The 23,572-nt window shown below is 38.8% G+C and overlaps 1 protein-coding gene across 1 annotated transcript in view; it reads right to left on the bottom strand.

Annotated features, from left to right (window-relative positions):
• adam19a (ADAM metallopeptidase domain 19a) overlaps positions 1–23,572 on the bottom strand; it is a 251,379-nt gene that overhangs the window by 77,003 nt on the left and 150,804 nt on the right. The window contains exons 5-8 of the mRNA XM_075450674.1: positions 15,273–15,349; positions 8,560–8,743; positions 1,935–2,000; positions 120–191 (exon numbers count right to left, since the gene is read on the bottom strand). Of these exons, the coding sequence (XP_075306789.1) occupies positions 120–191; positions 1,935–2,000; positions 8,560–8,743; positions 15,273–15,349 (399 nt within the window). The remainder of the gene's footprint in view (positions 1–119; positions 192–1,934; positions 2,001–8,559; positions 8,744–15,272; positions 15,350–23,572) is intronic.

The following is a 23,572-nucleotide window of genomic DNA, read 5'->3' as shown; positions in this document are numbered from 1 at the left end:
TAAAAGAGATAGTATATTAGTGAGAAACTACATCAGGAATGTAACAATATACTATTAGCTTGTTGAATGAAGCCATTTACGCTTTCGAAAATAGCAGCAGGAAAATCCATCAGCCTTACCTTATCCACATAATTGGCAATTTCCATGATCCTTGCCTTTGTCTTTTGATAGTCCTTATTCTGCCGTTTAAACTGCAGGACATTGAGAAGAGGGGGAGTATTCATTTGTTACTGACACTAATAACAATCAACTCTAGAAACCAACCATTTACGCCCAGGACCATCAACATGATAATACAACTGTACATCCATAAAGGTGGGACCTTTTGTAAAGATTGATGTAAAAAACTAAATACAATGACTTGCCAATCAGTTAGACTCCATATTTAATTGAAATTGCGACAAAGACAACATGTCAAATGTTAAATTTAGGAAATCTTATTGGTTGTAGAAAAAAATTGGTTGTAGAAAAAAGAAAGAAAAAAAACAGTTGGAAACCGGTTACTTGGCAACAGCTTGTGACTGGCTATGAAAAGTGAATCCCAGAGATGCTTTCAGAAGGCTTCCATCGTATATGGTACATATATATATTAAGATATTTAGACAACAAAGCTGAAATACAATTCTAAATAGATAATAAATAAATAATTCTTTGAGCTCCTTAGACTTTACTGCACTGAAAAGAGATATTTCTATCGTGGAAATCACTGCAAAATCTGTTTAATCAATAGATCGTCCATACAGTTTATAACTGTCTAAAAGGAAAGTTCTAACTCTTTATTGCAAAGAACAGAAAACCTAAAAACAGCATCTTTAGAACCAGAAATGCAACCATATTCTCTGGGTCTGAGGTCATTTAAGATGGACAGAAGCAAAGTGGAAAACTGTTTTCTGGTCGGAAGGATCAAAATTTGATCTGTATTCTGCATGCTCTGGGAGAGAGCCCATCAGGACTGTCATCAGCCACAGACTACCATACAGCTCATAAGCCAACATTGTAATTGTGCAGAATGGGGGTGCACTGGCACATTTGTTAAGGCACCATCAATGCTGAACATTACATACAGCTTTTAGAGCCACATATGCTGCTATCTTTTTAAGGCTTTGCCTCTTTCAGCAGGACAATGCCACATTTTGCAAGTCTTAGCAGCAGAGCGACTGCAAAGGAAAATCGTCTAGGTGTAAAATCGTCCAGGTGGTCCGTCTTACACAGACAAATCACTTACATGTGGAGCATTATTAATTTAAACAAAGTGATAAAATAGGTTACACAATGTTGACACTAATGGGGAAATATTTTTCTTTCAGATGCTTACAGAGTGGTGTTAAAAGGTCATGCAACATCAGAGATCATGCAACACAGTGATAAACAAGCCCCCTAGCCTTTTCTTTTTCAAACATGTTCCTGCCATAGAGTTTTAATTGAGTACATTTTTCAAAAGAAGAAATACTTCTTACTTTCGCGATTTGATAGGAGAAAAAAAAAGATCAATACATCTGGCTTTTATCTACATTTTAGACAGCACGCCAACATTCTGGAAATGGGATTTTCAGATTTACTGAACAAGTGGAGCATATTCCCCTTGTTAACACTTGGCGCCATCAATGCCATACTAACAGAACATGTTGATTAAGTATTACATCTCACCACAGAAATGTGTTTTCTATTCAGCCGTCCTCCACTTTAGGGTCCCACCCAAATCTGCTCTCTCATTAATCAGATAATCCTTCGGAACTATCTACATATGCTACATACTTTTACTTGAAGATAATTTCAACTCAAAGCGATAGCTTATCTCATTAGCCCGAAGAAGATATATTTTTGAAGATTTCCATCCTCGTGTAATTTAATGACTTTCTGATATCAGTGAACATTGACTATACACAAGAATATTGTCCTAAGGAGTCAGTGGAGTGAGTGGAGAATCATCTTACCAATGCGTTGTCTGCCACAATATACAGCTCCATGTACTTAGTCGTACCCCAGGTATTCCTCTTAACCTGATTTTAAAGAGAACAGGAAAGTGAATACACCATTACAACATTCTTACTCCTCACTCATTATCTCACAACAACGGCATGTGCCAAGGTTTGAGATGTTTCAGACTGTATGTAATCCATGCTCGTCCGTAAAGACCCGACAAGGCCAAAGGGCTTACGACCAGACGACTGGGTCTTTGCTTCTTTGAAGTAAAAAGACTTGTGAAGTTTGATTCCCAGTAACTCCAAGTGATAACTTCCAGAACTTAAAGGATCTGCTGCTAACACCTTTGTGCCAGATATGAGTACAAGGCTTTGTAAATCGGAACTGGCTTGATGACGCTTTCTGAACAATTAGCATATCAAGCAGTAGGGCTGTAGCGATACACTAATCTCACGATACGATACACGATATTCAGCCAACGATTCGATAGGATTCGATTCGATACGATTCGATACGATTCGATACACTTACATCATTTTCTGGGGGAAAAAAAGGGACAGTGTGATTTGACATGAATCGTCGGTGATTGGACCGGTGGTCCAACCTTTGAACCGGAAGGACAACACAGCCAGACAAACAGAAACAAACGAACATGTCACAAACGTGAGAGCTGTGCACTTTGTACAACATTTTTACGGACTAATTTATCACTGTTTTGTATAATGTGACCCCCTGGCATTGTATTGTATTACCTTAATGTTCTGTGTTTTCACTAATTGACTTAGTCTGACTTTTCAATAAAGTTTGTTTTAAATAAAAAAATAAAAAAATAAATTTATACTCACGGCTGAAAAATCTATACTTTATCGGGAAAAAAAATATTGATATATATCCCAGTATCAATAAAATTGCTCAGCCCAATAAAGCAGGTGGGTATAAAGTTGTGGCTCATCAGTGTACACTTCAGAATACTTTCACACTGCAGTATATCACAAAGGAATACATTAGATAAAATATGTTCATTTATTTAAAAGCAGCTTTGACACTCAAAATCAGACAAATTCTACTCTTCCATAAAGCTACATTTTGTTTAATCATTTTCCACAATGCTATTTATGACTGAGCTTCCATTCATGTGGTACACAAAACACAGATGGTCACATGCTATATTTGACCTTTTCTCAAAAGTTAAACATTTTAATGACAATCTTTACATAAAATGAAGGCAATCAAAGAGTCAACATATACCAGACTATGCTTTTTTTTCCCAGGTGTAAAACGTTTATTTTGGACGTATGCTAGATGTACATGTTTGACATGTTTGTTAGAAACTGCTGCAACACCTCTTGTCACCGTCTGTCTCAAATACTTAATTCAAGCTCCTGGCTCTTCAAGGCCCCCCGATCCAAACGTCTATGTGGTCTGACTGACCAGTTGATTAATTAAAAATTGGTGAAGTTTGAAACAGCGGCTTTATATGTTCGAGGTCTGCAAAACCAGACACTCAGCATTAAGCAAATATGTTTAGAATGCCATTAAGGGGGGGCTTTTGGAGAGGAGCAACACATGAGGAAATGACCCCGTATGGTGTGGAGTTGTTGGGCTTTACAATTAGCATACATTTTACGAACATAGAAAGCTGAATACGCACTGACAGAAAGGGACAACCAAAACCTATTAAATCAAAGTGAGACTAAACGTGTTGCTTCTGCATTTTGAAAGGCATTACTACAAAACAGAGGTGGGAACAAGTCACTGTTTCGCAAGTCACAAGTCTTTCCAATCAAGTCCCAAATAAATTTGAGTCTGTTTACACACAGTGAAGTCACAGAAGAGATGTACGAATTGTTATAAATGGCTTTGTTCTTAGACATTATGTATTCATATTCTGTATTTCACTAAATAATATATGTTCCTATTTTGCACTTTTCCACTCTGCTCATACTACGCAATATATGTCCTTAAATGATCCAAGAGTTTAAGACAGCATAACTAAACTAAATAACTGGGTCAGATAGGTCTGGTACACTCACACACACACGTTGTTTATCTCATCCAAAGAACATGACAAAGACCGTGGTCGGCCTGCTCATGTCACTAAAAACTGGACAATTATACTCGAGTGCAAGTACAACCCCTGTGAGATAAAGGTGAACATAAATATGAAATGTTTCCGGATATCGGGGCTCGGTCTGACGGATTTCCTGAGAGAGCTCTGTCACTCCGAGTCCAGCGCTGCCATACTTTACCTGTGACCACTGATAAATACTTTGTTTGCTTTAAGATTCCTCCGGTTTGTTCTTGGGCTTCCAATGAAAGAATTGGGCTAACAGAATATTTACCAAATTGTTACCGGGTTCCCGTTGGGTAAATTGATACCTAAGCTAATTTCGTTTGGCAAATAAATGCATCTTTTAAGAAGCAGTTATCATTTCTGGAACTCATCTATTATTATTCTACATTTCAATTCGATATTTCGTCAGATTACTTGATAAGGATTCGACTAATAAATTAATAAATGTGTGGTAGTGAGGAGGGGGGTCATGGTTTGGTCAGCCCTTAACACAAAGACTGCGTAATGGTTGAAAATCTGTGGCTCCAGGCACAATACAATACTTACATTTATACGCAAATGCACTCACACATTGTTTATTTGATATGAAAACAAAGCTTTGGGCCCCCTGATCTGCTGTAGCAGGCATTTCTGCATAACAAGCCAGGATTAATGAGTGAGTGCGAGGGATCTGAGGGAGCCGAGGGGTGAGATGCACACCGGACGAACATAAAGGAATACGGGAAAAGGATGATTATATGTTAGAGAGCTAAGTGAGGCCATTTAAAGCGATAGAGAATGAAAACTGGAACCTGATATATATATATGGAACTAAATATATGAGGAAAATTAAAGAAATAAAGTTGATCTCAGGCTGAGGGACCCACTGAAGAGCCTTTTTTCATTTCTAACTGCAGATGAACAAATCAGATTGCTTTAGTTTTTTTCTGTCTGCAAGGTTACAGAAGTATGACTCATTGCTATGGTCATCATCATCAAAAAAAACTCATCTAAGCGATAAATGTCCGTTTCCAGGTGGTGTGATGATAATTTCACAGAACCATTCAATCTTGTTTTTGTATACAACAAAAAAAAAATCCCTCCTGCACAGACAAATGTTCAAATAGGATTGGTGAACTAAAAGACAATCATGGGACAGAGCCAAGAGTTGTATGTCTAAATAAAGAAAGAGTCTGGAGCCACCCCTCATATCTTTCTGTTGTCGACTTGTAAGAAAAAAAAAGAGGCAAAATATGGGTCCTAATGAATAGTCTATTTTGCTTAGGAACCTTACAAACTGAGTGAAGTGACCTGGAAGTATCTGAACAGCAGCCATGATAAGAGCTGTTTGAATTCTTCAAATGCGTAGAAAAAGAACTCCATTACTTCTTTTAAGACCACCTTTTGCATCGGATACACTGGACCAACAAGTGATTATTATGTCCATTTGTACAAACTGTGATTCCTCTGGATAAATATGAGAATAATACATACTTATTTTTCTTTAAATCATGAACCTTGACAATGAAGTCATATTGTATATTATTACTAATAGAGTACATATGACATAACCTTTGTTAATGTGAAAAGACGACATTAGATGAAGTATCAAATGATCATGTTGTTGTAATTTCCTAAGTCATTAAGAATTTTTCCTCCATCCTTCTTAAATCCAAAAAAAAGTTTTTCAAAAGGCGCTACAAGTTCTTACTGAAAATATCTTAATTAATTTTCAATTGAAAAATGATAATACTTTATCATGTGAAAATCTAAGTCCTTAATTTTCAATCAATATATGAGCAAGTCAAGCAGTAGGAATGCGTGATGATCTGACTGATCGAACCACTTCCAGCTGCCCGTGCAGACTTACTCTTAGGGGTGGGAATTGATAAGATTTTTACGATTCCAATTCCATTTTCGATTCTGCTTAACGATTCGGTTCTTTATCGGTTCCCTTATCGATTCTCATTTGGAGAAAAAGGACAACAAACCGGTCGATTAGCATCAACTTTGTTTAGTTTAGAAGTAACACGAGTCATGACCTTACAAACCCAACAACGGTGAGGTCCACATCGGTCTATCATGGCCTGGGTAATTGAACTCTTCCCTGCTCTGGTGAAAGGAGAAGCTGGAGGTAGAGGTGAACTGGGGGTAGTACCACCAGCCTCTGGCTCTGAGCCAGTCAGGCTCTGTCTCTCATGATTTCATCTAAATGTAATGCCTGAGAAGGCATTCATTTAACCTTAACCGTTACTAACAGCAGCTTTTACAATGAGGCAAATGGTGCTAACATGATAGGCAGTGTTTGTTAGTTAGTTAGTTACCTGCAGTGTTAGCCGAGGACATGCTAACGTTGCTAACGTTGCTGGGTTCAGATTCACCAACGTTAGTCCGGAGCGGATCGAAAACGCGACATTCATTCATAGTTATTGCATGTTGGTAGTATTTCCTCCCTTTGGTGAAATATTCACTTTGCAAGTTGCCCTGTTGTCGTCTTTTTTAGGGATGTGTAATCAAACTTTTGAGTGTTTGTACCGCTTGGGCACCATGTTTACTGTTGGCTGCTGGCTGCGCTGGACTCGTTGCGTGGTGACGTCATTCGCGCCCAATTCCAAGGAATTGAAACACTGGGAACCGGTTCTCAACAAAAAACGGTTCTCGATTCCCATCCCTACTTACTCCTATTGTTGCAAAGGACTGTCCATAAACTACTTCTTTCTGACACTAAATACAGAGGTAAATGCTTAAATTAGATGGGTTAGTAAGATCAAATTCAGTTCTATTTGCATTACGTTAATTGAGCTCCATGAGCTTTTCTCACCATCCAGCCAATTACCCGAATGGCATCTGGCTTCTGTGGGGTTTCTTTTATAAGCACAAATGTCGTGTCAGAGAAAAAGCCCAGCGTACATGAACTTTAGTTAAAAAGACAGAACAGATAACCTACAGCCCGGTTAGACAATTGTTATTCACAGACAAACTTCTTGGCATTTGCTGTTGCGAGTCTTGGTTCAGCAGGACTAGACTAAACAAGCCTGTGATGTAAAGTAAAGTCCTAACAGCGTAGGTTAATGATAGATTAATGCCTGAATAAAGCAGATTGAGAGACTTGCATTGAAACATGTTACAGTATATCGCAGGTACACCGCTGTGACTGCCTGACTGAAACTCGCCCTCCCCCGCTGGTGTTCTCACGCTGCACCAGTGTTTCTTCTGAACCCTTGCAGGATAGACGCACCATGAGAATATAAGTGGCACATTTTAACAAGGATGGTAATGCTTTCCAAAACTGGAATTTGAACACAATATCTAATATCTGCAGTGTGTGTTTGTGACATCACATCTAAGTTTGTTTCCGTTAAAATGAGCTCTGTTTTAACGTTAGAATGTTTCACATCAGCTGATCTGAGTTCTGTCAGCCCACCCGAGCTCTGCGGGCAGAGAACACTTTTCATTTGGTCATGACTTTGAACCTAATTTTGTTTACGTTGTGATTGTTTTAATCATGTGATTAAGAAAACTGATGCGACAAACTCAGAACGTTGACTCATTTCTGCTTACTAAAAAAACATTTTGCCTAAGGTTGTTTAAATAAAGTGTGAAAAGAATATACTTTAGGAATAAATAAAAGGATCAGACGTTCAGTAGACGTACAGAAACAATAATATCAGTCAAAGTCAAAATGTCAAAATGTCTGCTGTAAAAAGGTCTTTAAGTACAACAGAATGAACGATATTTGTGTTATTTTGAGCTAGAAGTTAAAATACACATTCTGGGACATAAAAGACGAACATTAATTTACGGGGTGTTAGTGCCTTTCACATAAAGCTTGGTGTCTTTTCTTAAATGAAAACAACCGACTCTTTTTTGACTGTCCATTTGAAGGTTATAATGACATTTCCCTTGATGAATTATCCACAGAGCACTATACTTTTATCATGTTTGTCAATCTGTGTTCCTTCTACTCAGTTTCAGGACTGGCCGGAAAATCCAGATTTATTTCAGATATGTGAAATTTATGCAGCAATATATAGAATTGTGATGGGTTGACAAACTCATGGGCACCAATAAAGGTCATCAATCTCCCCCGAAGAAGAGGAAGGAGGATTTCCTTAAAGGTTTTCTGAATAGAAAAAAGTACATTCTTCTCACAGTACACTGTAGGACTCCTAAGCAGGTATTCAAAGTGACAACTCCGAGTAAAACATGCTTCAACAGAATCCTATTCAATCTGTATGAAATGGAGAAACTGCTGTTGCCGCTGCCGGGACAGCAGCGTCTGTAGCAGAACTTTCAGTCACTGAACAGAGCAGCCAGTAGAAACTTTCTCTCCTGTTATTGGTTGATGTCACGACTGGAATTTACAGTATAACGCCTGGAAACGGCCAACAGGATGAGCCAAATTCTAGTTCCTCTCAGACTACTTGAATTATACGATACCGAAGGTAATAATGAAATCTTTGTTCAATGACAAACAAAAACATTATCCTTGCTGTAAACACACTTAAAGAATAATAGAAGTGGTACTTTTTTGTTTTGAGGACAACAGCTAAATACAGTTGAATGTAGCCCAGGGGACTCACCCTCGAATGAAATGGTCTGAGCAGGTTTGAGATATGGTTAGATTGTGTGGTGCGATGGCCATGGCCGCAGTCTCCACCTTTAATTGGCAGTTCTGTGGCACTCAGCAGTGAATAATTCACAGGGTTCTCACTGCTGATTGGCTCCAGGTAGTATGTGTCACTAACATTCAAGGATATCAGGCCCCTGTATGAAACAAAGAGAGAGAAAACACAAAAAAAACTGTATGACAAAAGTGCCACAACTTTGACAATGCCACTATGTGACATTGAATTTAGGTCATCTTTAAATCAATTCATACTTTCAACTCAAAGCACAACTCTTCCAGTAAATCCATGCTAAAGCCCAAGGTGAAGCTTGGAAAATATTCTGAATTTGGCATGTTGCAGTAGTAGGATCAGGAAATGCAATGTGGCAAACGTCCTTCATGGTCACTTTGCACAATGACTAAAGGTATGAAAGGAGCTGAGGTCTTTGCCCAGCTCTCTTACATTGTTATAAATAATTGTTACAGCCTTTCTCTGTGTGATCTTTTGCCTTTAGTAATTCCAATAACAGAATTTGTATATAAAGCATTACCAACAACACACGTTAAAATGAATAAAGGAGGATCTGATGACAGATTAGTGCTGGACTCAAAATTATCTCATGAGTCAGGCTATTATATTAAAAAAAGATTATTACAATAAATGGCTTATTAATAGGAATGTAAAGATTAACAAATTCAAATGGGAACCTGAATTTAATGTTAAAGATATAATTACATCAGCATGCAGACCCCTGTACTGAATAACATTAGCTATGAACCAGATGATGGCTTGATTCTACATTTAAAACTTGATTTACTAAGCTTTACAAAGCCACCACAGAGTAAATACAAGATTTTGGCATTTACATTAGAGTTAAATGTAAAGAGTGGATCAATGCCATTACTACACCTGTACCTGCTCGCGTGCCTAGTGGGCGGAGTCTGTCACAACATTTAGAAAGCTTTTCATCTCGCTCACATGCTGGATGAGCTACTCAGATCCAAAAGCAGCGTTTAAGTTCCCAGCGGAAGGAAACTAAATAACATGTCTGACAAGCACTGTTGACATGCTTTATGATAAATAAGTCTAATGCATATGGAAATCATTGAATTTTGTTCGAGGGAAGGAGCAATGAAACAAAGTATCAGTTGGCATGAGCAGGATAAAAACAAGGACAAACTAAAGACTTTTTCTAAAATATGTTAGCCAAGTCCAGGGTGTACCCCGCCTCTCGCCCATTGACCGCTGGGATAGGCTCCACCCCCCCCCCCCCCCCCCGCGACCCGACCGATGGATTCAGCGGTATAGAAAATGGATGGATGGATGGATGTTAGCCTACTGTACTTTGTATTTTTTTTTCATAATCATTTTTCATTTTCTCCCGTTCTAATCCAATGACTCGGGTCGCGGTGCTGATCTCCGCAATTTGAAGTCTTCATCGTATTGATGATTAAAATGATTATTTTACAGTACAGTAGTTATTTGTAAAAAAAATAAAGGTTATTACTTCACGGATTTCGCCTATCACGGGTTCTTTTTGGAACGTAACTCCCGCGAAAAACGAGGGTTCATATCCTATATAACTATTCTAACACTATTCTAATAATAATAGATGATATGACTGATATAATAACTGAACTTAACCACTAACTCTGATACAACCAACGCACACTCTACCTCTCACCAATACCAAACGCCAACTCAAAACCCTCGAAGTGCCGCGAGGTTCAAACCCTTTTTATGCCATAGTGACGCTCAAAATGAATCAGTGACGTGTACACTGAATCCGAGGCCTCGTTTGTCATCAGTCACGTGATTTTTATGGAAACGATACAAGCCTCGAACCAACGCTTCATCTGGCTCGCCCCTTTTTGCTCGACACATGCTCCGAGGCCTCGCTTCAAACGCCACATCACTACTTGTCAGTGTTTATTTAAACCAAAGATGTTGAACTATGAAATATAACTAAACATAATACAAAACACAAACAAACCCGGGATAGTCTGTATCTGTAAAATGATGATTACTGATAGTAAAATGATTGAAAACAAACAAGTATGGTGAACTAAAGATGATATTAATAAATGAGACAAATGGTCTCACCCACTTTGTCACAATCCACTTTTGCAATGAGGACACCTTTCTTCTAAACAATCATCGTTTTCAGTACAGTGTCGTGCAGTTTGGCCACTTTAGAGAAAAGCCTAAAATGCAAAAGAACAGCACAGTAATAGTCTCGTCACTGCTCTGCTTTAAAGATCTTTCTGCTTCAGCACAAATCTTCCACATATAGGCTACCAGGAATAAAAACAGAAAATGTTGCTTTGTCACAGCTCCGTGAAAAATCCAGGAAACTGTTTTTGCAGTACTGGTGATCTCATGATGACGGCACCTGGACAGACTGGGGAGTAAAACCCGATTTATGCCCTACGGAACCGGACGAAATTCGTCTGTCCGGTCCACACGTTGCTCCCGGAGCTTCTGTTTATGCCTCCGTCCGTATTGCGCACGTCCGTAAGAAATCCTCTAGAGGGCGGTATATATTGAGTCATTGTCGGCCGCGGGTTTGAGAAACATGGCTTCAATTGAAGAAGTTGCAGTCATACAAATGTATATACCCCCTGACCATCTCACAAATCCTCTCCTCCATTAGGCTACCTGGCATTTTTAAATCTTACATTTTTTAATCTCCTACTCTTCGTTCTTCTTCTTCCTCCATAACTTCCGGAGCCAACACGCTCCTGACTCTCTACTGCCCCCACGAATTACTCTGGTATTGCTCCGTTTCGCCCGGAGCTCACCGGATTGCTAAGCTCTTGACCTACGGACAAACTGACGGATGAAACGATCCCCGGAACCGGGTGAAAGCGTCCGTTTCCGTATTTACCGTAGGGCATAAATGGGCCTTTACTCTGCAATGAAAGGGTCAAAGATGCCCGAATGTGCAAAAGTATCCCTGACTGAAAGAAAAAGAGCAGGCAGCACATCCCTTTTTACCCCACTGGCTCACACCACATCTCTTTTATGTAACGGCTGATGTACTGTGACATCTACTTGACAGTATCATTCGATCCACAATAGATTGTGAAAATTAATTAGGTCTTGCATGAGCATGAGTCATTAGAATTCACTGCATGTTGGTATCAGGAAACGCAGTGGTTTCATACCAAGGCTTGAAGACAGTAGTTGCTTTCAAGAAGTGATCTTTGCTTCTCATCCTATCATCCAAGGTGCCATTAAACTTCATTTTAGCACACGCTTTTGTTTGATTTCAACAATTTATAAGAAATGGATATTAACTCTGTAGAAATCTCTCATGATGGCAATAAATAGGCAGAGTTTCCCCATTCAAAGTAAGCATAAATGTTTAGTGCAAACAGGACAATAATATGTTTCCTTTATGTTTCCATCAGTGTTTCTGATGGAGAGTTTAAAGCTTGTTCTTCAGCTGATTTTAAAACAAATCTCAATCCTGCCATCAGTATAAAGGTGTATAACAATGAAAATACAGTGGTGTGTGTATATATATATATGTATATATAATATTTTGCTTAATCTTAATATCATGATTCCTAAATATTTTTCATTTCATAATTCATCAGCTTAATTTTTAGGCCAAGCTCTCAAAACCAAGATCCCCTGATTCACCATCTGCACTAGATTCACTAGATGCCTCGTTCAACCATCATGAAAAAAAACGTAGACTGTAGCTAAAAGTGAAGCCAGTGCAACTGTGCTTTTGATCTGTGTTTTCTTGAGTCGACAGCAGAGGATGAAACCTCAGGTTGCGAAAAGAAGGCAGTTTGGACTTCTCATCTTATTTGTTCCAAGTCTTTTCTAAAACACTGGTTTGATTTAGAATAAAATAAAGCCGGTTATTCTTAAAGTCCAGGCTATCTTGTGACTGACAAGAGGCCGTCTAGTCTTTAAAATGGTTCATGAACCCAGAGGTGACATCTTGGTGGCCATGTCTATCTTTTATTTATAACCTATAAGAAATGCACTCTGCTTATTTCATCAATAATTCAAATTTAATTCAAATAACTGATTTCCATCTTTTCAAAAGCAAAATAGGGAAAATAGCCTGGAAACACATGTATTTCCATACAAGCTTTTCTTTTTTCCATACTTGGAGGATCTGAAGCAGATAGCAGTGTTTAGCAGTTGACTGTATTTTTCATTTGAACATATTAGTTATCATTTAATCAATATTCTGTGCAAATAAACTTGTGAATGACATTTAATAGGTTAAGGCGAGACACGGCAGGCAAAAACAGTGATTTTTCATGCAGTGGTCAATTTTTAGATTTTGGGCCAGTCTACTCCTTCAATATGTGTTATTTCAAAACATAAATTAAAATGTTTATTTCATCACATTTTGTTTAATCGCGGCAGTACATTTCGCCCAAATTTACCAAAATGAATTCCCGTATTTAAATCTTTAAATGCCGTTTTCTCAAAATCAGTTTTTTGTATTTTTCCAGTATCAATATCTCAGCCTATGGAGCCCTTACTAGCACCAAACCTTCCAGTTATACACTTAGCAGTATTCTGAAGATATTTACAGAAGGATTTGTTGATAAATCATTCCTGGCCTGATTTATGTGACATTATAATAAAAAAATATGGCGAAAATTTATGTTTTTTAGGCTATGGATAGTATATTTTGATTTCCTATAGGAAATGAAAGCAAATATCCTGAAATCCCTCTGTAATTTTCTTTTCATTTTGTGTGTAAACAAAATGAAAAAAGAATTTTGCACCTGGCTTTATCATATTTTCAGATCTATCTTCCGAAAATATATGCAAATGTGCGCATATTTAATGAGATAATGTATAATTTGCATAATTAAACATACAAATTTCTAAAACTTGTAATACATTTTTTTTTTCATACTTGTATAAGTAATCAACTGAGGAAGTTTCATGGTGATGTCTATTATTTTAAAATATTACCCTATTCACCTGTAGTGTCTCGCCTTAATGTAATAATTCCTTGTTTGTTTTCCAAACTTCCATCCATCCACTGTCTTCCGCTTATCCGAGGTCGGGTCGCAGAGGCAACAGCTTTAGGAGATAAACCCAGCCATCTCCCCAGTAACACTCTCCAGCTCCTCCTGGGGGATCCCAAGGTGTTCCCAGTCCAGAAGTACTCGGAGCAGCAGCTGTACTCCGAGTTCCCGAGCTCCTCACCCTATCTCTAAGGCTGCGCCCAGTCACTCTCTGAAGGAAACTCATTTCAGCTACTTGTATCTGCGACTTCATTCTTTTAGTAGCTATCCAGATCTCATGACCTGAGGTGATGTTTAGAACAAAGATGGACCAATAAATTGAAGGCTTCATCGGCTCAGCTCCTCTTTACCATAACGGACCCTCAATACTGCTGACAAAGCCCCAACTGTCTGCACATCTCTGGCTTCATCTCTTGTGAAAAAGATCCTAAGATATTTAAACTCCTCCGCATGCACTGGAAAAAATGCCCCTCCAAAAATAAGTAAAAAAACAACATATAAAAGACGTTTTTGCTTGAAATAAGCAAAAACAATCTGCCAATGGAACTAGTGAAAATCGGCTTGTCAAGATTTCTTGAAATAAGATGTGATATTTAGGACATTTGAGATAAAAGTGATCTTGAAATTAGCTTAAAAACCACTTCAAATGTAAAAAAAAAACTTGTTTCATATGATATGTGACTCAAAACAATTTGTTTTCAAGACTTTTTCATTTAACAAGATATTCAAGATGTATTGTCTTCAAACAAGTCCCTATATCTGGCTGAAATAGTACTTGTTAGGCAGTTGTGTCTTATATTAAGTGTAATGAGATATTTTGACTAGAAATGAGACAAATATACTTGGTAAGACTTAGATTTTTTCTGTGTGTGAGGCAAGGACTCTCGTCCGACTCGGAGAGAGCATTCCACCTTTTTCAGGTTGATATCCATGGCCTCGGATTTGGAGGAGCTGACTCATCTGTGAATGTCTGGGTATTTAAAAAAAAAAAAGCTTTCGCATTCTGCTGGCGTACAGATCTCTATTCTCTCCCATGTCTGGTCTGTTCCCATCAAAGCTGCTGTCAACAAGCAGTTTCTGGCGACCTTCCCAGATCAGGACACAGAGACTGAGGGTGCTGACAGATGCGTCAGCGCTAAACCGCCCTTTTTCAGATGAAAACAAAGATGTTCTCAAGTTCCTTAAAATTGTATCCGTTAAACTTCACTGAATGGGCTTTTGAACTAATTCTGACTAAAAATCTTTCTGAGCAGTAATCTAATGTCTCTTTTACTGACAAATATTCATGAATGTATTTTCTTGTGACTTCTGTCCTGAGGATGTGCAACATTTTTGCCAGAAGAAAGCTTCAGTCTAAGCCTTTAATATTAGGAGTTTCACATTAGAATCTGTGAGCATTTAAGACTTCTAAGCTGTTGCTTTGATCTTCAAAGAGGATCACGTATGCAGTCAGACAATCTGCCAGAATTGGGTCTCTCCGCAGGACAATGATCGCAGCAAGCATGTGGCAAATCTACAACAGATGGCTGAAAAAGGAGAAAAATCAAGGTGCTGCAATGATTAAGTCAAAATACAGGTCTCAGCCTGACTGAAATGCAGTGGCGGCCCACCCCAGCTGACTGACTTTGAGCGTCTCGGCTGAATCAGAACTGAATTATCAACTGGTTACTGTACCTGACTCCAGAACACGCGCTGATGGCTACCCAAGATTCTGGATGTCCTCTTACATGGCCGTGGTAATAGCAATGATTCTGAAAGAGAGAAGATTTAGAATCATTACTTCATGTTTCACTACAAAGCTATCACATTGTCTGTGCAGATAAACCTCTGGTCTACATGGAGCATAACATCTGAAGGGTCTCAACAGGAGATGAGTCAGGATGCCTAAGGGTATGTCTTGCATGTACGATCAAAAATATTCAGGCAATATGGCGCCCTTTTTCATAGTTATTACAGGGAGCCAATGAACATCAACATCATGTTATTGGATTAAAATAGTTGGTATTTCTCCGCAGGAGATTAAACACAGATTAAAGGTCCTGTGTTCAGCAGTTATTCAGCCCTTTGGTATGTGGGAGCAAAAGTGAAGTGCGAGACGTTTCCAAAAGTATGATTAAAACATCAAATCGACTATCTAAAAAGAACAGCATACATACCAAATCAAGTTCATGATTTTCAACGAATAAATATTTTCAAAAACAACAGCATTGTGAATTTAAATCTATGACAGTGAGTTAAGTGGCGTTGCTGACATGAACTGTCATTCAGAATAAATGGCCTAGTGTCATCGTACTTTCTACAAAATCTTCTTTCGTTTACATTTTTTTTATTCATTTGTTATATTTTTCTTATTCAATAACTGATTCATAAACTCACAAGTTAAAATACCATCAATTTAATTTCCCCTATAAAAATTGCATTGTTTATAATCCTCATAACAATTTAATTTATGGAGCACTTTAAAAAAAAAAAAAGATTTGCAAAGTTCTTTAAAAAAGGGACTAAATCCACATATAGATGCATACTCCAACATATAACAAATAAATATACATACAGACATGCATGCATATTACATCTCTGAGCTAAAAAGAACTTGATATAAATTCAGAGTTAAGAGCACAGGATAAATTAAATTAATAGTTTAATAGTCGTTTTAAACAAGTCACAGATTTAGTAGATCTGATTGAGTGAGGAATGTTATTCCAAAGTTTAGGAGCTACAACCTATGGATCAAAACTTGGAACTGGGGCCAAAGAATAGGCCTTGATCTGAGGATGGGAGAGACCAACCACTGGACCGGTGGCTCAACAAATCTGTCCGCACCAGTCCATGCAGGGCCTCATATTTTGGTGATCTACATTTTGCTTAAATCAATTCTGAATTTTAGTGAAAAGCCAATAAAAGGAGGTAAGGATCGGGGTGGTGTGGGATTACTTGTTTTGTTAGTCTAGCTTCCAAAAACATTTACTTAATAATACATAAAAATAATCAATGTTTTTCTTTCAAATTAGATATCGCTTCATAGTAAAAGAGTCAAAATAGGGAAAGGCAATAGAATAATAAATACTAGAAATAGTATTAAATACTAAATAATAATAAATAGTAGAAACTATTCAGGCAGGTTTACTTCCACAGTTCTTTAAAGAAATTTAAAGAAATAATATATAAATATGAATTCTTATATTTATAAATATAATATAAATAAATATATATATATAATATAAATAAAATTATATGTATAAATTATATTTATAAATATCTTATAAATATATAAATAATTTATAAATAATAATAAATAGTAGAAACTATTCAGGCAGGTTTACTTCCACAGTTCTTTAAAGAATTACAGAATTACAATTACAGAAAAGTTTATACTTTTCACCAAATATTATCAATTAAGTGCTGTAACAATGCCAACTGCTCATTACTATGACTGCTGCACATAGTACCAATTCGTATTCTTCATTACCACCCACAAGTCCACCCTCAGTGTACTCATCCTCGATAGTAATGTAAAATGCTCTGTAAATGAAAAATGCGCTCTACCAAACAGTAGAGTAGGACATTAAACGGTTAAAGAGGGAAGGTGGTGCTATAATTGGCAGCATGATTACTATATAACTGAATCGTGGTACTATTGTCTTCTCAATGATGTTCCATTTTCCACAGAGTGTAAGTTTAATCTTCTCTTGTTTCTCTAAATTAGCTCCTCAGTTCTCATAGTGCAGTCCTCTCTTGTCTTGACAGAGTCTGACTCCAAAGTACTCAATATTATTAGGAACATATAGATGACCTAAGACCACAAGATGCTACCATTTAATAACTTCATTCAGAGTTAATTCAATTTGTTGTGTACATTGAGAGTTTATACTTTTCACCAAATATTATCAATTAAGTGCTGTAACAATGCCAACGGCTCATTACTGTGACTGCTGCACATAGTACCAATTCGTATTCTTCATTACCACCCACAAGTCCACCCTCAGTGTACTCATCCTCGATAGTAATGTCGCCAAACAGAGTTCGATTAACAAACCCTGAATAATTCATCTAAAAAGGCTAAATGTGAGATATTTCAGTGGATAATTACAAACACACTGACATTTAGCTCTATTTTGGAGCTCTAAACGGTAGGAATTTTGCCAGGGAACATACATTTAATTATGGCAGCTCATAGTTTCTCCCACCATCCTGAAAAAATACTGGACTGGGATCAAAAGAGTAGGAAACATACTGCAATGTGGATTCTGTGGATTCTTCCACTGCCAATGAACCACAGAGTATGTTGGCTAACGTGCAGCAGCAGAAACTGGTTCACATTTTTCAGAAAAATAAAGGCAGAGAAATTAGGGGATTTTTCAACTCTTCAGTTGGTAAAGCTGATAAAATACCTGCCTCTCTGCTCACGAGAGTATTCTAAACTGCATAAAAGGTAAAGAAAAAAGACCTCAACTCGACCGTTCACTGCAAAGGTATCACACCTTTAATCATTTCTAAATGCTGCTTTCCCTTTGGCCCTAGAGACCAACTGTTAATGTTGAAAGATTTACCGCCTCAGGATGAAATTATGCTTGCATGTTGATTTTTGACAAGTCAAAAGTCTCTGTCAACTCATCGGAGCATGAAATGAGGTATTTCATTTCAACAGCAACAGTGAGTGCTCTGTTGGAACCAACATACCGATCAGTTGTCAGTGAGAGCTCTCCCCACCAGCCCCCAATAATTAATCTTGTTATATATAGTCAAGTCAAGTTTATGTGTATAGCACATTTCATGTACAAAACAATTCAAAGTGCTTTACATCAAATAAAAGCATTGCAGCGGGGAGTGTAAGTAAGTAAGTAAGTAAGTAAAATTTATTTATATAGCACTTTTCGCAGAAAAGGATTCACAAAGTGCTTCACAGTAAGATCAGAATAAAAAACAAGGGGAAAAAAAGCAAGTAAGAAGCATTAAAAGAATATAAAGAGAAACAATAAAATAATCAAAATGAACTAAAAACAAACAACAGTCCAGATAAATTAAAAGATATCGTGCAGATTTCATGCATAGACACATGAGAAAAGAAATGTTTTTAACCTGGATTTAAAAATGTTTGATGTGGCTGCTGAAAGTCAGATCTGAGTCTATCAACACTCCGAGGGTACCAACTTGGTCAGTGATTGTAAGGTCCCGAGTCTCAAGATATTTACCAACGCTGACCCTCTTCTCTTTGCTACCAAACAGAATGATCTCAGTTTTGTCTTCATTTAATTGTAGAAAATTCTCTCTCATCCAGGTGTTTACTTCCTCCAGACACTGACACAGTATGTCTGCTGGGCTGCAGTCGTCCGGTGACAGAGACACATAAAGTTGTGTATCGTCTGCATAACTGTGATAATTGATGTTAAAGTTCTGCAATATCTGACCCAAAGGGAGCATATACAAGTTAAACAGAAGAGGTCCAAGAATTGACCCCTGTGGGACTCCACAAGTCATGGCCACTCGCTCAGATTCATAGCTGCCAATTGTAACAAAATAACTCCGGCCTTCTAAGTAGGACCTGAACCAGTTAAGGACCGCTCCAAAAAGTCCAACCCAGTTTTCCAGCCTGTGCAACAGGATTCTGTGATCGATAGTATCAAACGCAGCGCTGAGGTCCAACTGAACCAGGACTGAAACATTACCAGAATCAGTATTCAACGTGATAACACTTTGACCAGAGCTGTTTCAGTGCTGTGATGACGTCTGAAGCCTGATTGAAAGTCCCAGCCCCGGTCCCAGCCCCGGTCCATGCTGCCTGGATTTTGCGAAACTCCACGACAACTGACTAAACAGATACATTTGAGGTGTGTGTTTTTGTTTAGTTTGTGTTTGCGGCCCACCAAAACATCACAGAAATGTTATTCAGGAAAGAAGTTTTTTCTTGAAATTTGATACAGACTGAACTCTAATTGCTGAGTAGATCTGAGAAGCTCTTAATTAGACTTTAGTGTATGCAACTTGAAAACAGTTATGTTCTGGAACTTTATTGCATCAAGAACAACCATTTTTTTTCTCAGAACATGAGTTTGACCTTTTTTTGAGAACAGAGAACTTAACAGAAATCACTTCTAGGTTGTCATTTGATACAAGGTGTTAAGTCATATTATGAGGCAGCTCTCAGTGTTTCACTTGTTATGTTTTTATTTCCACTGACTATTCAAAAAGATTTGCTTCCCCCCAGTGACTGCATAGAAACAGGCATTTATGTCAGATACCAATCCTGTATTTGAACGACCCCGTCCTACATAGTGGAGCACGGTGAAAAGATTCACTATATAAAAATTATATACTGCACATTCAAAATCTGATGTATCTTTAGTCAGTCAGAGTTATTTATAGAGAGTTATTCAGAAAGTCGTGCAATTAGTTCCTATGTTCAGATTTAATAAGACCACCGTCCTCTTATCAACCCATTCCCGAGTCTGGTTCTGCTTGAGGTTTTTCTCTCCACCGTCGCTTTGCGCGAGCTCAGGGTGGGAATCAAAGAGAAGTTTTCATGCAATCTGTTGGTTTCCTTATCAAGGCAACTTTTTTTTCTTTCTTTTTAATTGACATTGTAAGACTTGGACAAATGTAGCTTTAATTAATTTGATTTGATTTGATTATTTATTTATTTATTGGATTATTATTGTCACCGATTCTGTTCATCATTTTTATGGACAGAATTTCTAGGCACAGCCAGGGCGTTGAGGGGGTCTGTTTTGGTGACCTCAGAATCGGGTCTCTGCTTTTTGCGAACGATGTGGTTCTGTTGGCGTCGTCGGGCCGTGACCTTCAGCTCTCACTGGAGCGGTTCGCAGCCGAGTGTGAAGCGGCTGGGATGAGAATCAGCACCTCCAAATCTGAGACCATGGTCTTCGGCCGGAAAAGGGTGGAATGCTCTCTCCGGGTCGGGAATGAGATCCTTCCCCAAGTGGAGGAGTTCAAGTATCTCGGGGTCTTGTTCACGAGTGAGGGACGAATGGAGCGGGAGGTCGACAGGCGGATCGGTGCGGCGTCCGCAGTGATGCGGGCTCTGCACCGGCCCGTCGTGGTGAAGAAGGAGCTGAGCCAGAAGGCCAAGCTCTCGATTTACCGGTCAATCTATGTTCCTACCCTCACCTATGGTCACGAGCTGTGGGTAGTGACCGGAAGAACGAGATCGCGAATAGAAGCGGCCGAAATGAGTTTCCTCCGCAGGGTGTCTGGGCTCTCCCTTAGAGATAGGGTGAGAAGCTCGGTCATCCGGGAGGGGCTCGGAGTAGAACCGCTGCTCCTCCGCATCCAGAGGAGTCAGATGAGGTGGCTCGGGCACCTGGTTAGGATGCCTCCTGGACGCCTCCCTGGGGAGGTGTTCCGGGCCCGTCCGACTGGGATGAGGCCCCGGGGAAGACCCAGGACACGTTGGAGAGACTATGTTTCTCGGCTGGCCTGGGAACGCCTCGGGGTCCCCCCAGAAGAGCTGGAGGAAGTGGCCGGGGACAGGCCGGAGAAGCGGAAGATAAAGGATGGATGGATGGATGGATTATGATAGGAAGAGGGTTCCAGGTTCAACTCCTGGCTGGGGCCTTTCTGTGTGGAGTTTGCATGTTCTCCCCGTGTATGCGTGGGTTCTCTCCGGGTACATCCGGCTTCCTCCCACCGTCCCAAAACATGCATGTTAGGTTAATTGGTGTCTCTAAAATTGTCCTGAGGAGTGAGTGTGAGTGTGTGTGTGGTTGTTTGTTTCGTTTCCCCTTTGACGGCCTGGCGACCAGTCCAGGGTGTACCCTGCCTCAGGTACAGAAAATGGATGGATGGATGGATTATGATTGGATTACAATGAAATGGATTATAATTGGCCTGAACTGGACTGGACTGTGATTTAGTGCTGTATAAATAAAACTGAAACTGAATAAACAAACATGTTTAAAATAAATTTAAAGCTATAGGGAGCTCAATGTTAGTCTGCATAATGAACAGTTTATCTACACCTTATTTTCCTAAAACTCAGACAGAGGTGGAAAGTGGAGAGCTGGAATGCTCCACATTAACAGGAAATGTGCAAGCTTAAGATGAAAATCATTTTAAGCTGTGAAATGAATGCTTACCAAACCATGTCTAAAAAAATAAACTACTTGAAAGCTTGAGAGAATCTGAATGAAATTAAGGTTTTTCTTTGGTCTCTAATGGCTACGAAAGATTCAGACATTGGGCACGGAGCTGGATGTTTCAGTTAATGTGACCAATTACCCTGGGATATTACTTTGTAAATTATTTCCATGTGTAACAAAATGCAGTGTTTTTTGACAAATATGAATGCCTCGTGGGCAGGAAGACTGGTCATTACACTATAGAATTCTGCAATCTTAACAACGGAGCACGCCTCATCTTTTTTCTTTTTTCTGTAGCCTGGGCATGCTGCTCAGGCAAGGCAGTCAGGCTCTTTGACTACAAGCCAAAATCAGCTTGAGAATATTCAAGTCACACAAAGATATCTCAATTTAAGGCAATTTTTGCGACACACGCTGCATTTAAAGGGGAACTCCGGGGCATTTGAAGTGCGTTTCCATTGCTAGAGGTTGTCAAATACTGATAGTAGGACACAGAGAGGTGCAAATCTGCGCTCCCTGTGTGGAGATCGCTCTGTTCGCACAGCGTGTCATGCGAGGCTAATACGTGGTGGCTAAGGGGCAACTGCTAACCCTTCCACGTAAAACAACAACTTGCACACAGCAGAAATGTCACACCACTTTATAAACCATCCGACAATAAAGTCACAAGCCTTACCATCAAAACCATATGCATGGTTCTCACATTACTGGCATGGGGACGTTACAAAACAACTTTATAAACAGCATGTAACTCACCGGGTAGGTGTAGGCTCGCGCATGTGAAAGCCCAAAAGAGTCGATGGAGGATAATCCCATATACAAAACAATTATCTTCTCTAGAAAAACTGCGCTCAAGTATTTAAAACATTACAACAATACATGCCCAGTAATATTGTTGTAATGTTTTAAATACTTGAACGCAGTTTTTCTAGAGAAAATAATTGTTTTGTATATGTGATTATCGTCCATCGACTCTTTTGGGCTTTCACATGCGCGAGCCTACAACCAGCCGGTGAGTTACATGCTGTTTATAAAGTTGTTTTGTAACGTCCCCATGCCAGTAATGTGAGAACCATGCATTTGGTTTTGATGGTAAGGCTTGTGACTTTATTGTCGGATGGTTTATAAAGTGGTGTGACGTTTCTGCTGTGTGCAAGTTGTTGTTTTACGTGGAAGGGTTAGCAGTTGCCCCTTAGCCACCACGTATTAGCCTCGCATGACACGCTGTGCGAACAGCGCGATCTCCACACAGGGAGCGCAGATTTGCACCTCTCTGTGTCCTACTATCAGTATTTGACAACCTCTAGCAATGGAAACGCGCTTCAAATGCCCCGGAGTTCCCCTTTAATAAAACCAATCTTTCTTTTTACTCAGGCTCAGCCCACCCCCCTCTTTCACTGCAATGCTTTGAAGCTTTCAGCCTCACATGAAACTTGTCCAACCAAGGATTCCAGACTACATTAACTACATCTTGAAGCCTCAGAGAGCTTTGTAGATCTTGACATGATGATACAATACCCTTCAACAGCAAATGAACAACCTGAATTAGGCAATGCAGTTTATGGTTATTTAGAGTTATTAATGTTTTACTTAATTTGACAGATTTGCATGATAAGAATGGCATCATGTTTCAGTTCTTAGCAATGTACCATATTAGGAGCAGAATTCAGAGAAGCTCATAAAAAAGGTGAGCGATGACTGTCAACTACTTTATTTCAGAACTAAGGACTTTATTCAGAATTTTAAGTGTTGAACTACGAGACTAAACTAATTCTTTAATAATCAACACGAAATGAGCATTGAACTAGTTATTTTTAAGTGTGAACTTGTGCAACTGCTAATATATTGCTCTGTCTGTCTTTTAATTTTGATGCAGGC

The sequence above is a fragment of the Odontesthes bonariensis genome, chromosome 19, assembly GCF_027942865.1.
Source record: "Odontesthes bonariensis isolate fOdoBon6 chromosome 19, fOdoBon6.hap1, whole genome shotgun sequence".
Lineage (NCBI taxonomy): Eukaryota > Metazoa > Chordata > Actinopteri > Atheriniformes > Atherinopsidae > Odontesthes > Odontesthes bonariensis.
This window is presented reverse-complemented; position numbering and strand designations above follow the sequence as displayed.